We start from the raw sequence: 14,464 nt of genomic DNA, 5'->3' as shown, positions 1-14,464 counted from the left end.
CCTCTAGACTGAGGTTTATATGACTTTAGGCATTGATTATCGAGCAGTCAATACCCTATAGACATTAAGTACATTTTATAAACTTAACTCTGAGGTCTCATAGAAAACATAATACATTTCAACAGACAAAGGCTACGTTGACGCTATCTAAGCTATCTAAATCCTGCCTCGAGTGAGGAACTTATCTGGAATATCCACCCATTTACAGCGCAGGTATTCGGCCAAATTCTTCCCTAACACATCATAGGTAGAGCTCGAGGACACTCCACGATCCAGGTGGTCCTTGAGAAGGAAGTGCACAGCTATATTACAATTAGCATTCCTCACAGAATGAGATCAACCATCAGTTGACTTACCCCAGAGATGCGGCAGCTCGAAGCGAAAGATGGCTTGTCCCCAATCATCCCGGCCCAGCAATTTTCGCACTTTTTCGACGGTAAGCAGCGACCGTAGCCAGTCCCATTCATCCTGGTGTCGGACAAAAAAGCCAACATTGCAGTCAGACCCTTTATCACCCGAGCGAGCATGGACAACGTAACCCAACGGCGCTCGGGTGGTGGGGCCAAACACATCAAGGTTATAAGGGCTCTTAGTTTCGTACGAGGGCTGGTCATACTGGAATGGAACGGTATCCTGCGGAGGATCGATGTTTACACTTCTTCCCTTGAAGGGAAGATGACAGATATGGCGGATCTGGCCCTGGGGGAAGATAGAGACAAAGTATTCGTAATATGGCTTTGGTGCAGCTTGACGTGCATCTACCGCGAAGGTCGCCCCAGGGTAACTCTGCATGATCGTGTCGGTAGATGGCCGGAAGAATTTGGCCTGGGAAAGCGCGGTATCGCAGCGAGCCTGTGCGAAAATACGCACGTCAACAGTGGCCGCATCCTGGTTCGATGGGTCTGAGGGGCAGGATCCGTTGACACGGAATTTCAGCGTATGATACTGCGACTCGTCTAGGAGATGCCGAACTTGTCTCTCAAGTAGGGCCGCCTTCTCCTCAATATCGAGTCCACAGAGGAAGTAGTGCACCTCTGCTTGGAAGCCGCCGTGTGCGGTGATTCCAATCTTGGTAGTTGGTGGAGGCTTAATGCTCTTCACATTCGAGACACGACTAAATTTCTGGTCAGCGGGACATTCAGTATGGACGCCAGATCATCATACACTCTGTTCGCGCCCTCATTCTCCATTATAATCTCGTCGAGTACAGCAACAACGTCAGGGCTGTAGTACAGCGGGCCCTGGATCTCATAGACCAACTGCGCCTTGCAGGTTTCGGCCGTCACCATGCCATCTTTGCCCTCCTGCATAGTAACCACAAATTCGCCGCCCTCGTGAATTTCCACGATCGGGAAAGCAACATCAAGTAACGACCCGGGGAGAGACTTGAAGCCCGAGAAGTTTCCTCCAGTCACATAGGTGGAGCATTCTAAGAAGTGACCGGCTACGAAAGCATGGGCCAGTCGATCATAGTCTTCGCGCTTCCAGTTGTGATAGTAGGCAGCGCAGCCAATTGTAGGAGAGGCATCAGTCACCCGTCCACAGAGCACAATGTCAGCTCCTTGTCTGAGTGCCTCAGTGATGCCCCAAGCTCCCAGATAGGCTTGGGCGTAGACTGGTGTGAACTCCCAGTCCAAGAGGTGTTGGCCTGGGGTATTGGTTATTAGCCACGGTACAACTCGCCTAGAGTCCAGACAGTAGGTATTCCTTACCAGTAGTGAGGTTCTTGAAACCATTTCCTGACTTGAAGGACTGCTGGAAAAGGTCCGTCACCTCATCGCCTTCAATCCAGGCAACTTTCAGGTCCAACCTCTTCGACTGGATAACTTGAGTCAAGGTGTCCAACAATTTTTTGGTGTCACTCGCACCGGCATTGACAGCAATCCGAATTTTGCGTGCGGCGATGTCTTCTAATGCAGGTACAATAGCCTCCATAAATGAATGCTCAAACTCGGTGGACAGTAGGTTTCCCGTGGACTTCGCTCCACCTCGAGTTGTCATGTTGTATTCGGACATCCAGTCCCCGACAATGAATTGGACGTCTTCATGCTTGGCCAGTTCAGCCAAACCGTGTCTCCGGTCCGTAACGGATCCAGAGGCTGATGCAATGCGTAGGGTTGAGGTTGACATGTCGACGGTCCCGAATGTTCAGAGTTCGCTTTGGTGGCCTCTGTCTCCGGGGGATAGTCCTCATGATGGCGTGTTTTTAAACTGATTCAGGCTCATTGCCGGCAATGGTGGAACGCGGGGTGGTTTGTCCAAATGGCATCTGGATGTACTGGACCTGAGCTCGGACCGAAGTTGGACAGAGCCAATGGCAGCCGGTGCCGTTTTCCCGGTTAGCCGTCGCCATGACTCAGGATCACATTGTCATGAGCTGGCATGACACTATCGCGTGAACCAGTGGATCGACCACTACTATACAAGACGACTCGACTGGGCATAGCTTTATTATCCGTCCCATCTATTCTCAGCTACTAGTAGTTCATATTAATCAACACTGTTTTGGGCTCCGTATACGCCATTAGCGCATTCACCCCAAGCTCCCGTCCCAGCCCACTCTCCTTTGTCCCTCCAAACGGACACGAGAAATGGATGGTGCTGATGCAATTGATGCCAACTACTCCCGAGTCAAATCCTGAGCCCATTCGCAAGGCGCGGTTGATATCCTGTGTAAAGACGCCCGCCATCAGTCCGTATTTACTCGCGTTAGACCGGGCGAGGACTTCCTCTTCAGTCCTGAATTTGTTGATCACAACGACGGGGCCGAAAATCTCTTCTTTGTAAATGGACGCATTCGGCTTTGTGTCGGTAAAGATTGCCGGTTCAATATAGTAGCCCTGTACAGTATGAGCACTTAAGGATCTTCCAACGACTCCGCGCCCGATAACTGACCTTTGAAAAGAGTGGCTTTCCCCCGACCAACAACGTGCCTTGATCCTCCTGTTGGGCATTATCGATAATCCCCATGATGCGATCATACTGCGCTTTGTCAACCACAGGTCCCAGTTCCGATCCAGGGGCATCAGGATCTCCAATAACGGCGCGCTTAGCCTCGAAAGCTTCTTGATACGCAGCTATGAACTTGTCGTAGATACCTTCCTGGACGTAGACTCGCGAGGCCGCAAAACAAATCTGTCCCGAGTTGCTCGTCAAACCATTCACGCACCTAAACCATTAGCTGTGTCTGCCATTGCAGGTGTCGTGGCAACTCACCACTGCACTGCATTCGGTAAATCTGCATCGTCAAACACAACTGCGGGACTTTTGCCGCCGAGCTCCAGAGTGCATCGTTTGAGGTTGCTTTTGGCAGCTAAAACTTGCACTGCCTTTCCGGTAGCCACACTGCCGGTAAAGCTAACTTTGGCCACTTCCATGTGGCTAGCCAGAAGTGCTCCGGTGCTCCCATCCCCGAGAAGCACTTGGAAGACGCCCGGAGGAAACCCTGCCTCGAGAACGAGCTTGCCCAGTGCCGCCGCCATCAACGGGGTTTTCTCGCTGGGTTTGAGGATGAAGACGTTGCCCGCAGCTAGAGCAGGGGCTGCTTTGAGACCGACTGAAGCTAATGGACCATTCCATGGGATGATTCTGCAGACAGGTATAAGTTTCCATTTTCCGTTCTTAGGAGTAATAAATTTCCTGTTGACCACGAGACATACCCAGCCACGACTCCCAGAGGCTCATTCCGTACAATCTTGTAAAATCCATCGTCGGCAGGGAAGGACTGGCCTGCAAATTTGTCGATCCATCCTGCATAATCTTCTGAGGATCAGAATTTATTCCGACATTCGTCCGCGTTGGACACTCGATACAGTAAAACTTACAGCGAAACGACCCGATTGCGGTTCCAATCTCGGACTTGCCGAATGGCAAATAGGGGGCTCCAAGTGTAAGTCGCGTCAGATGCGCGAGGTACTCTTGGTTTGCCTCGAGAAGGTCGGCAAAGCGCAGCAGGATCTTCTGGCGCTCAGGGAAAGTCATGCGGCGCCATTCAGACCCAGCGGCAAATGCGTCATTGGCGGCGCGAACTGCACTGTCAACATCATCTGGCCCGGCAACGGGAATCTGATCGCTGACAAGCTGGCCAGTGGCTGGATTATAGACGGAAATCCTAACGTTTGGCTAACATTAACGTACTGAAAGTGTTTTGGTTTTTTTTTTTTTTTTTTTTTTTGCTGGACGGAGAATTGGACGCGTCTTACTTTTTGTTATTGAGGCAGTCCACGTACTGCGGAAAGAACCGGTGATTAGCGGGTTGACTCGGGGATAGTAGTTGCAGTTCCTTGCTCGCTTACACTGTTGTTGATGAAGAGTTGGGTTAAATGCCGTTCCAACTCCATTGTCATTGTTATCTCAATTTGAGTTGTTCAAAGCTGTTGTATTTTCTCTTCGACGAAGGCTGAAACCAGAGGCGATATAGATATAGCGGGACTATGCTGTTATGCTCAGTAATTCGATGACTGAAATATATATATATCCTGCACGCGTTCCCACTCAAAACCAAGATAGCCGGGATCAACACCGTATAAGATCCTGAGTCATGACCATTACATGTACACTCAAGAATCATAAAATCAGTATATTATCAGTTAGTCCCGCAAACAACTTTACTGAATAGACTAGCAAGTAGGTCGTGATACCACATACTCTTACAGAGCAGCTGTAGTGGTATTTAGTTATGCGGGGAACATAGGCACTGAGATTACTTAAGCCGGAGTTATGCTGTCATGACTCAGGGTTCCCCCGCCACGGCACCTTCAACTACAACACCAATCCAGCTGCTTGCAAGTGACTGACTCTTGCTCTTCACCCTGTGAAAACCTGACACAGCATGCTTGAAACTGAACGATGACAAACTCCGGACCCAATCCCCCCCAAACACGAAGGAATCGAAAAGTCTCGGCCTTGACCGCTCAACAGGCCCAGCACAAGCGCGATCTCGATCGCAGGGCACAGCGCGCCTTACGTCAACGCGTCAAATCTCGTCTTCAAGACCTCGAAGATGATTTGGCACGTGCAAAGACCGATTGTTCCGTTCGCGAACAGAAATTGATGGATGAGGTCTACCTGCTGCGCGAGGAGAATCGAAAATTAAGATCCTATCTAGACAGCATCGGCCAGTTCGCACACAACGGGGCCGCCGAGACAGATATCAAAAATGACACAGGGGTCGATGATACTGCAAGTCCGGACCCGGATCGGGCCACAACAGAGACTGAGGGAGAGCCTATACTGGGTAAGATACCCGCCTTACCATCATCATCACTTTTGACAGAAACCTTGTGGCTCACCACTTTGTTCCTCCCAGAAAATGATGATCAGCGCGGAGTGGCCTACGACGAGCCTCAACGAGAGCAAGCCTTGGCGGAGGACACGGACCGTGTTCTGATGCAGTCAATGGGAGACATCGATAGCAATGAGTATACGCGTGCTCAGTCGGGCCAAGGTATGACGACAAGTGCTTACACAGCCTCCGCAAACATGTCCATGGGCCGCCCTGGCCTTCCGAGCCCCGAAACCGAATCATCGTTGAGCCGACACCAAATGAGACAATTCGCGGAATCTCGTGGTAAGGAGACAAATCACTCGGTGAAGAATAACACGGGGTCTGATGGTCTCTATAGGCGAACGCATGCAACAGGTATCCCAGGGTCTGCCACAACCAATCCTGGCCTCACCTCACAGCATTTCAAGGCCAATCTGGCCATCGCTACCAAACCCGACGATATACCAACCACCACTCGCCACGGGGATTGCAGCTGTATTGCCAAAGCATACATCTGCGACGTGTCCATTGGACCAGATACTCCTCGATTTCATCGACTCCCGGCGGTCCATGGTGGCCAAGGGATACGATGTGGACTCCGTCCTAGGACCGATTCAGCCATATTTACAAGCAATTCTACATCCTGGGCCCCCAACTCCGGAGGTTCACGCGGCGAGTCGGGTGTTGGGTGAAGTTCTTACGACCTTCCCTTACGTCGCGATTCCCCAAAAACTGGCGTTCATGTTTGTAATGTATCGGACAATGCGAGTACGTCCTCTTTCCCATTACCCCTTGTGATACAAACTTACTCGGTATAGTGGCAAATATCACCGACAGATGCCAACTACGAACAGATGCCTCGCTGGCTCCGACCGACTGCTATGCAGATCACCGTGCCACACGCTTCGTGGATTGATAATATTCCCTGGTATGTACGGAGATTGCTAAGCTGATACCTACTGACTTTGTTCCTTTTGAAAGGCCTCGTGTGCGTGACCTGCTCATTGAACATCCCGACAAGTATCCATTCGCTGCCTTCTCCGAGCTTTACTCGCAGAATATCACCGTCAACTGGCCGTACGAGGACATGGATACAGTCTCCACCCACACGGAGAACATACAATTTAATAATATTTTTGAAAAACACGTCCGCAAGCTATCCAACTGGACAGTTTCGGAACCCTTTAAAGACTACTTGCCGGAGATGATACCGGCGATCTATGAGAAAGATTGAGCGACGATTTACACGGGCAGGGCCTAAGTACCAAAATGTGGTGACATATAATTCAGAGCTATGTTTCAGTGGAAAAATTCTTTACTGAACGGATAGTCGATGTACCCGATCGGGGACTTGGGCGTATAAAAGGTGGCCCGCTGGTACTGATTCAACGCGATACACTTGGCGAGTCGGAATGGGAGATCAGGGTTGGCGAGGAAGTGGCGACCAAATGCAATCGCGATTTCATTAGGCTTATAGGCCTTGATTGTCTGCTCTGCTGATGCTGCAGTGAACCCGCCAGCGAGGATGATTACACGATCGCTGCCATAGGCGTCAAGTAGGAAATCATGTTCTTCATGGTCACCCTCAACTGTCGTGGAGCCTGATATGCGCGGCTCAACCACATGTAGGTAGGCAAGGTTCAATGTGCGCAAGCTTTCCACCAGGTCAGTGAACTGAGGTTGAAAGTTCTGCATGCGCATTCCCTGGAAGGTGCTCCAAGGACTGATTCGGTACCCGGTTCGATGGGCACCGATCGCAGCACTCACTGCTTTGGCGACCTCCATCCCAAATCGCGATCGATTTTCAACACTACCACCCCATTGATCGTCCCGGTTATTGCAGGTGTCCTGCAGGAATTGATCGCATAAGTAGCCATTGGCGCCGTGGATCTCCACGCCATCGAATCCAGCTGTAATTGCATTCCTCGCGGCGGTTGCATAGTCTGCAATCCAGCTTCTGATTTCCTCCTCAGATAATGGCCTCGGAATTGCACTCGTCTCTGTTATTGGAAGATTTCCGCTCGAAATGACCTCATTGCCATCTTTGGCGAGAACTTCTGGGTTGGCTGCACGCCCTAGTGCCCAGAGTTGACAAAAGATGTAGCTGTCGCGTGCATGGACGGCATCTGTAATTGTTTTCCACTGCTGAATTTGGGCTTCACTCCAGATGCCTGGAACGTTATTCGTGCCTCCTGCCCGGGCGGAGATGAAGGTGCCTTCACTGACGAGTAGAGTCCCAGGGACGCTCGCCCGTTGCCCGTAGTACTCGCGTGAAATATCCAGAGGCACGTGGTGGTCGTCGGCACGATTGCGAGTCAGCGGGGCCATGACAACCCGATGTTTAACATCGAGCTCGCCAATCCGGAGAGGCGAGGTGAGATTGGGAATGTCCATGCTGAATCGGATGGGAAACAAATAGGTAGACCGAGACAAAATTCAATGCTGAAGGGCCATCTGAGAGTCCGGTCCGACCATTTAATATCGCGCCCGTCATTCAGTCAAGTGGCCAACATCTTTTACTTTTTGCCAGGAAGCTGAAAGAAACAGTTGATTATCAGGCAGCAATATGATGGTCCACCCCTCTTGGACATTTGGACAGGAAGTTTACCGACTGGACCGATCTCAATCTGGTTCCGCGTCTTGTCCAGCCCCACTTTGCGTGGACAAGACACGAGTCATGGCTGTGTGTGAAGACACGAGTCAGGCCAAGTTATGGACTATACTTTCTATACTTCGCAGGATAGGTGATACTTATACTGCAAGTAACACTGCCTCTTTTCCTGTTCAAAGCTACCCACTACTCCGGGCAGACCCATCATCAACATGAAGGGCACAATGCGCGCGGCACAATACAACACAGTACGTGGTTTTTTTTCAACAAACTTTCACTATGAATTATGCTAACGGAAGAAGACAACCAACAAGGTAGAAGTCAATGAGGTTCCTATTCCGGAGCCTGGGGAGAACGAAGTTCTGATTAAGAATGTCTGCGCATCGCTTTGCCATTCGGATTTGGTACGTTACTCTGGTCTGCTAGGTAAAATTGAAAATTACTGACCGATACAGATGTTATTCTGGGGCCATACAGCGGAAAAGCCACCAACAGAGAAGGTTACCATTGGGCATGAGAATACCGGGATTGTTGCGGCAATTGGAAGCAAAGTGACTGGTTTCCAAGCCGGGGACAAAGTCGGCTGTTTGGGGTGCAGTTATGCCTGCTGTATGTTGATTGAGCCGTGGCTCCCGAAAACGAATGCTAACCATTACAACGTCAACGTGAAGATGACTGTGAAGGATGCCTTACACATAACCTCTTCTGCAAAGAGGGAACCGGACGTCTCCACGGGTTCACGACCGATGGCCATTTTGCAGAGTATTCCCTGGCAGATTATCGCAACACCATGGTGCTGCCGGAGGGTATTGATATGGTTGCGACAGCACCACTCTTTTGCGCCGGAGTTACAGGTTCGTTCTTTCCTGCTTTTTGTTGGGTAATTCAGGGTAATTAAAGGCAAGCTTAGCATACCATGCGGTCAAACAATGCGATCTCAAGGCCGGCCAATGGCTGGCGGTCATCGGCTGCGGAGGATTGGGCCATTTGGGTAACTCGGTCCCACTTCTTGTAGATTCTGCTTTGATGTATTAACAGGCCCGAATAGCAATCCAGTATGCCAAATCCATGGGTCTCAAAGTGATCGGTATCGACATATCAGATGCGCAGCTAGAGTCTGCCAGAGAGCTAGGGGCTGATATCACATACAATTCTCTCAGCGATGCAAAATTCTCCCGGAAGTTGATTGCACTCACGGATGGTGGAGCACATGCAGCAGCAGTTTTTAGTGGCTCAAACGCAGCGTATACAACTGCTCCAACGGTATTAAGGTGAGGCACTTTGGTCACCAGTAGCTCTCTTCTAAGTCCCTAACGGTGCCATTCAGGATCAACGGACTCATGATAGTCGTTGGTATTCCAAAGGCCAACCTCTCGATAAATGCACTCGATATTCTGTTGGGTAAATATCGCATCAAGGGAGTGAGCAGCGGCACTCCTCAACGAATGAGGGAGCCGATCGAATTCAGCCATACTCACGGAATCAAGCCCCAACTGACTACGTTCAACGACTTGGATGATATCCATTCCACCATCGAGATGATGCAAACTGGGAAAACTGCCGGCCGTCTTGGAATAGTGTTCAAGTAGGACTTCGCTTAAAAGTACACAAATGTATAGGAAGTTCATCCTTGGAAGCACTGTATTGGCAAGTGAATTTGCTCTAGTCTTACGTATATTCTTCGACCTCCCCTGCATCTGGGAAGTCAGTACTACGGATCAATCCATCAAACTCATCCAATTGCTTCAGCATCGCCAAACACTGATTTCTCACGATCCGGCCAGCATCCGTTCCCAGAACCACACGGAGTGGGATCTCCATAGTCTCTGTTACTGACCCTTCCCGTCTCACCACATCCAAGATCCGCTCAACAGCCTGACTTGGATCCCCTGGCTGCTTACCATTTGTCTCAGTTTGTCGGTCTGCCAAGGCCTTCACTGGTGCATCGTAGTCATCTATCGACGGAGATGGACGAGTAATCCTCCGGCGGCCGTCAGCCAGGATGTTTGTACGAAACTGCCCGAGAACAATAAGGTGGACTCTGATTCCGAGAGGGAGCACCTCGCTCTGGAGACTTTCTACCGCTCCTAAACACGATGTTGTTAGCTAGACTGTACGTGAAATACTACCTTAAGCACCAGCAGGAATAATCGATACCTTCCAAGGCAAATTTCGAGGCACTATAAGGACCTCCCGCTGCGACGCCCAGCCAGCCTGCGATGCTACTCATGAATATGATAGTTCCCGACCGGCGAGACCGCATATGAGGTAAGAATGCTCGAGTGACATCGATTTGCCCGAAGAAATTGGTCCGCAATTGCTCGAGCACTTCGTCGTGGCTAACATAAAGGGCAACGTCAATGAGACAGCAATTTCAGCGTCGATTCCTGCACCTACCTCACCTCCTCCCAGACCCCGGACTGAACGTATCCGGCATTGTTTACCAGGACATCGATCTGACCGAAGTGATTGACAGCCTCAGACGCTTTCTTCTGTAAATTGTCCTGAAAGTCCGTCACGTCAAGCTGTAGAAGGTATACGTCCTCTTTGGACCAAAGCCCCCCTAGGGAAGCTACGTTTCGTGCCGTTGCAACGACTTTATCTCCTCGGGCGAGGATGGCCGAGACAAAGAACTGACCGAAGCCAGAAGTGCAACCGGTGATGAGCCACACGAGGGACTGGGCAGCCAAGGGTTTGGACATTATTTCTGAGCGTGGCACCTGAATTAGCAGCAAAAGGATGTGATCTCAACTGCTGAGGCTGCAGGTGGTTTTTATAAAATGAGGATTCTTCTGGACTGACTCATGGACCTCGGGAATAAATCATCACATATACGGCTAGCTAACTAAAGTCAGTCCCAAAAACCTACCTACAGTATGACTATTTGTTCTTGCTGAGCCCATCTTTGCCCCCAATTGCCCTGGATGCATCCCCAACCACCAAGTTCTCGTATCCAACCATATAGGTCATCGGCAGTTCCATAAACAATTGACAGTCATCGGCCAAAGCCGACTTATATTCCTCGCTACTAGAAAATGCCAGCCAATCATCCCATGTCCGGACCCAGAGTTGCGCACATGCATCGTAATTAAGGACGCCCTCTGCAAGGCTTCGAGCCCGTTCTTTCATTTCCAGGGTTTGGTGGTGCTGTCGATATGCGTTAGTTTTAATTTATCTTTTCTTTTCTTTCTTGATTCGAGGTAATGGGCTGGCTCACCTGAACATAGCGAAGAATGTGGCCCTGGAACGCCTGAGTGGCCACAGCAAGGTCGGCATGGACAGTCTGCCAGTGTTCGAAGAATGTGTTGTACGTGATACCTTCTTTCTTACTGAAAAACACGGAGACTTTAATAGCCGGTTGGAAGTTGGGCTCGGCGTCGTAGCTGAGCTCACTATGTTTGAACTCGTGGTTGATTCTGGTACTGGACATGGTAGGCGAGCAGAGAAGAGGCTTGCAAGTTGAGTAGAACTTGACCTTTGGGAAAGACAAGGATAGATTCGGAGGGATTTATAGATAGAGTAGATAAACAGCAACGGTGGGTAACTACTTTGGTCTCAATGAAGAGTGGTTACGAGTCAGGTCTTGACGGTCAGAATGTCACCATAACTACTTTAAAGACATTAGTAATTCTGAAATGACTCATGTTAATCTGTTATATCCCACTCTACTGCATCAAATGTGCCCGGCATAAAGGCAGTCAAGTCCGGCTAACGAAATGGACAGAGGCAGTCTTCTCTGGACATGGACCGAGGAATCCGGGCTGCTCCGATTTCAATGGCCCTTATGAAACCCCGAGTCCAATTTCTATCCTGGTAAGTTACTTGAACATGACATTATTCTTCGCTTTCTTCTCTATCGTCTAGCTAGTACTGAACGAATCTGGTGGTGATATCCAACCCCAAGTCTCTGTGAACAGCGAATCACTAGCCAACAAAGTAGTGGAAGGGGAGATATCTAAGCATTCCTCCAACATATCAAGTCCCTCCATCGCAGGAGCTCCAAGTAGCTGAGCCCCGGAATCTGGTCCAACACTTGAGCTTACTGTTGGTGTATTACTGGGATCCAGCCGCGCACGCTTATTCAAGGCGCTGTTGTACTCATGGTGGCTGTCTGGTCGCGATCGGTTGCCTTCACTTCGCGCCAATTCCGATTTTATGGATGTGATAATCTCTAGAGCACGAAGAGCATTCCTGTACGCTTGTCCAATCTCAGAGAGCACCTGACAGCTGATCTGCAAGAATCGACGTGCTGCTGTCCGCACAGCTTCGCATGGAGCAAAGTAGACATTGTGAATGTGGACCAACGCCGCAGTGAAGACCAAATGGACGGTGTGGATATTCATTTGTCTGGCGCCATGATGAGATCGGTATGTTTGTAGGAGGTTGACAAGTGAGACTGCAGCATTTGTGCATGCCGTGTGGCTTTCCTCCATATCGGCTGGCGTCAACCCGGGGAGCCTCTGATACCGACCGTACGTGAACGGTCTATCGATCACCACCAAGATCGCGTAGTATTGCATGCTACCAAGACTGGGTCAGCAGACTGAGCCTGCATTGACTGAATAGTAACTCACTGAAGCTGTAGCACATGGGGCGGTCGCAGAGGTTGCTGCTCCCCGTCACGAAGAGCAATGGAGGATGGAAGGCTTTCTGCCCAAGAGAGCAAGTCGTCCCTGAGTTTCCGGGCAGCGCCATGGAGTGATTTGATTTCTGACCCATCTGGATATGGAGAGTTGTATCTGTTATCACTGGTTAGCTGTACACACATACTGGTTTGTTTTAACTTTACGTGGTAGAACTTACAAGACTCGGCGAATATGCGACATTTTGCGACATAGGGAGACGGTATATTGGGCAACTTCACCTAGAAGCGACGGCGGTCCTGGAGGATTTGGGCTATTGGTTTCATCTATGTATGGTTGCCAGAGAGGCGCAGTCCTCTGGGCGACATCGATCGCTCTCAGCGGCTCCACGAATATATGCTTCTCGTCGAGAGATTCGGGACGACCAACATAGAAACTCCACATGCTTCGAATCATTATTAGCCAATTGACAATAGATAATCGATACCAGCGTTAGAGTCATCTTACCGATCGTGGATGTAAGCACCCCAGAAGATAATCCTGCGGAGCCTCATCTCGGTTGCGTCGAGCAGACCTCTCCGGATAGAAGCAGAGGGCTTCAAATGTAGGCCGAGGTCGATTGCCAGCCTCATGGCCATACCTAACGAGCACCATGAGCATATTTAGTGATTTGCTCCATAGTGGTATAAGAGCTTCCTAGCATACCGCTATAGAGCCATCCTCGTGCATCCCTAGTCAGAAATGCCTCCACGCCGCTCAAAATAACCAAGGCCTGCACAGTACACAGACCCGGTGCGTCCATTTCTACCTCCAGAAGGGCCTTTGCTCGACTGCTGAAGAACTCGGCTAGAGATTCAGGCAACCCGCGAGGATGCCGACGTGTAAGTGCTGCTCCCCCTGCACACCTGGGGATTTGTCAACGGCACTGTTCAAAGAACTTGAACGGATTGTTACCCTACATTGCGTTTGTTAACGTTTCTGAGTAACGATGTGTTGGTCTGCCGGTTGCGCGGTAGTTTGCCCGTTCTGTGTAGTAAATGTCTTGGTCGACCACCGGGATGTTAGGGTTCTCCCAGCAGAAGTACAGGCGCAAGAGGTGATCTTCTAGCTCCTGCGGTACTGGATCGTTTAACCCCCCTTGTCGGAGGATCTCCCTTTCTTTGCCGTATACCGAGCGAATCTTGGAGTCGGTCAGGGAGAATAGCCCAACGTGTTGGATATGCAGGTTAGAGGTAGCCCCAAAGAACCGAACTTGTCCGTCGTCAGCCAGCTGCAGTGAGCCGAATCGCTCACTCAGGACATTCAAGTCGCCATCCGTATCATCGAGAGGCACCTGTAGTGCAGAGATTGCTCGATCGCTGGTCTCTCCCCAGGAACTATCGTCGTGGGAAACGGGGGTCTGAATGATCGGATTGGGGTTTATTATATAGTCGGGCGCGGAATAGTTATCCAGCTGCGGTGGCAGTGGCATGCCATTCTGCAAGAGAACTGACTCCAGCGACCGAGTATACTGCTCCAAGCGTGTATATCGCTCTTTCGAAGGCACTGTTCGCTTATCGACCGCCTGCGGCATCATACACTCCTGGTTATGAAGGCGGCAGTTCGCACATTGTGGCCGCGCACCGTCACATTTGGTCTTTCGTTGGCGACATCCAGTGCAGGCACGGGTGATGTGCTTGGTCGGGCGGATGGTTTTCCTGTTTGATTGTGAATCCATTCCAAAGGGTGCACGGGTCTTTTTGCGATTATCTGGGGTAGGCGGGGGGAGTCTGGGGGGACGGAGATGAGAGAGACGCCATTATCGAGCATCAATGGCACGAGTCACGTCACAGCTGTCATGTCATGGTGCTTATCTTGTCATCTTGCTGCTGATCCTCGGCTGGACAAAACGCTTGTCCAGGCCGAGGCTTTTCACCGCTTCGTGGGGACTTGTACGGCTGGTTTACATGACGACGCGGGGAAATCATCAAGGAAGTCTCTTCAGATATTTCATGTGTTTGTTAT

At 50.4% G+C, this 14,464-nt stretch overlaps 8 protein-coding genes across 8 annotated transcripts; 2 read left to right on the top strand and 6 right to left on the bottom strand.

Moving 5' to 3' along the window:
- Positions 1-156: 156 nt before the first annotated feature.
- APUU_81067S (acyclic terpene utilization AtuA family protein) lies at positions 157-2,130 on the bottom strand (the record flags this gene model as incomplete). Its single annotated transcript, XM_041697417.1, has 4 exons — positions 157-302; positions 357-1,114; positions 1,165-1,648; positions 1,713-2,130. 4 exons carry the CDS (start codon positions 2,128-2,130, stop codon positions 157-159), a joined length of 1,806 nt encoding a protein of 601 aa, XP_041562950.1.
- A 347-nt stretch (positions 2,131-2,477) lies between these two features.
- Positions 2,478-3,981, bottom strand: APUU_81066S (uncharacterized protein; the record flags this gene model as incomplete). The annotated part of the gene is made up of 5 exons (XM_041697416.1): positions 2,478-2,840; positions 2,896-3,169; positions 3,217-3,588; positions 3,660-3,759; positions 3,825-3,981. 5 exons carry the CDS (start codon positions 3,979-3,981, stop codon positions 2,478-2,480), a joined length of 1,266 nt encoding a protein of 421 aa, XP_041562949.1.
- Positions 3,982-4,848: 867 nt separating this feature from the next.
- On the top strand, positions 4,849-6,500 carry APUU_81065A (DUF3425 domain-containing protein; the record flags this gene model as incomplete). Its single annotated transcript, XM_041697415.1, has 5 exons — positions 4,849-5,236; positions 5,309-5,569; positions 5,625-6,034; positions 6,085-6,194; positions 6,248-6,500. 5 exons carry the CDS (start codon positions 4,849-4,851, stop codon positions 6,498-6,500), a joined length of 1,422 nt encoding a protein of 473 aa, XP_041562948.1.
- Positions 6,501-6,565: 65 nt separating this feature from the next.
- On the bottom strand, positions 6,566-7,660 carry APUU_81064S (alkene reductase; the record flags this gene model as incomplete). Its single annotated transcript, XM_041697414.1, has 1 exon — positions 6,566-7,660. One exon carries the CDS (start codon positions 7,658-7,660, stop codon positions 6,566-6,568), a length of 1,095 nt encoding a protein of 364 aa, XP_041562947.1.
- Positions 7,661-8,089: 429 nt separating this feature from the next.
- On the top strand, positions 8,090-9,466 carry APUU_81063A (uncharacterized protein; the record flags this gene model as incomplete). Its single annotated transcript, XM_041697413.1, has 7 exons — positions 8,090-8,125; positions 8,180-8,281; positions 8,333-8,486; positions 8,549-8,731; positions 8,788-8,868; positions 8,926-9,148; positions 9,205-9,466. 7 exons carry the CDS (start codon positions 8,090-8,092, stop codon positions 9,464-9,466), a joined length of 1,041 nt encoding a protein of 346 aa, XP_041562946.1.
- Positions 9,467-9,545: 79 nt separating this feature from the next.
- Positions 9,546-10,579, bottom strand: APUU_81062S (uncharacterized protein; the record flags this gene model as incomplete). Its single annotated transcript, XM_041697411.1, has 3 exons — positions 9,546-9,964; positions 10,035-10,216; positions 10,275-10,579. The coding sequence occupies 3 exons, from the start codon at positions 10,577-10,579 to the stop codon at positions 9,546-9,548; spliced, it is 906 nt and encodes a 301-aa protein (XP_041562945.1).
- Positions 10,580-10,757: 178 nt separating this feature from the next.
- On the bottom strand, positions 10,758-11,307 carry APUU_81061S (EthD domain-containing protein; the record flags this gene model as incomplete). Its single annotated transcript, XM_041697410.1, has 2 exons — positions 10,758-11,024; positions 11,095-11,307. The coding sequence occupies 2 exons, from the start codon at positions 11,305-11,307 to the stop codon at positions 10,758-10,760; spliced, it is 480 nt and encodes a 159-aa protein (XP_041562944.1).
- Positions 11,308-11,737: 430 nt separating this feature from the next.
- APUU_81060S (Zn(II)2Cys6 transcription factor) lies at positions 11,738-14,177 on the bottom strand (the record flags this gene model as incomplete). The annotated part of the gene is made up of 6 exons (XM_041697409.1): positions 11,738-12,398; positions 12,452-12,616; positions 12,681-12,905; positions 12,968-13,100; positions 13,166-13,365; positions 13,420-14,177. 6 exons carry the CDS (start codon positions 14,175-14,177, stop codon positions 11,738-11,740), a joined length of 2,142 nt encoding a protein of 713 aa, XP_041562943.1.
- Positions 14,178-14,464: the final 287 nt, after the last annotated feature.

This window comes from Aspergillus puulaauensis, chromosome 8 (genome assembly GCF_016861865.1).
Source record: "Aspergillus puulaauensis MK2 DNA, chromosome 8, nearly complete sequence".
Classification (NCBI taxonomy): domain Eukaryota; kingdom Fungi; phylum Ascomycota; class Eurotiomycetes; order Eurotiales; family Aspergillaceae; genus Aspergillus; species Aspergillus puulaauensis.
This window is presented reverse-complemented; position numbering and strand designations above follow the sequence as displayed.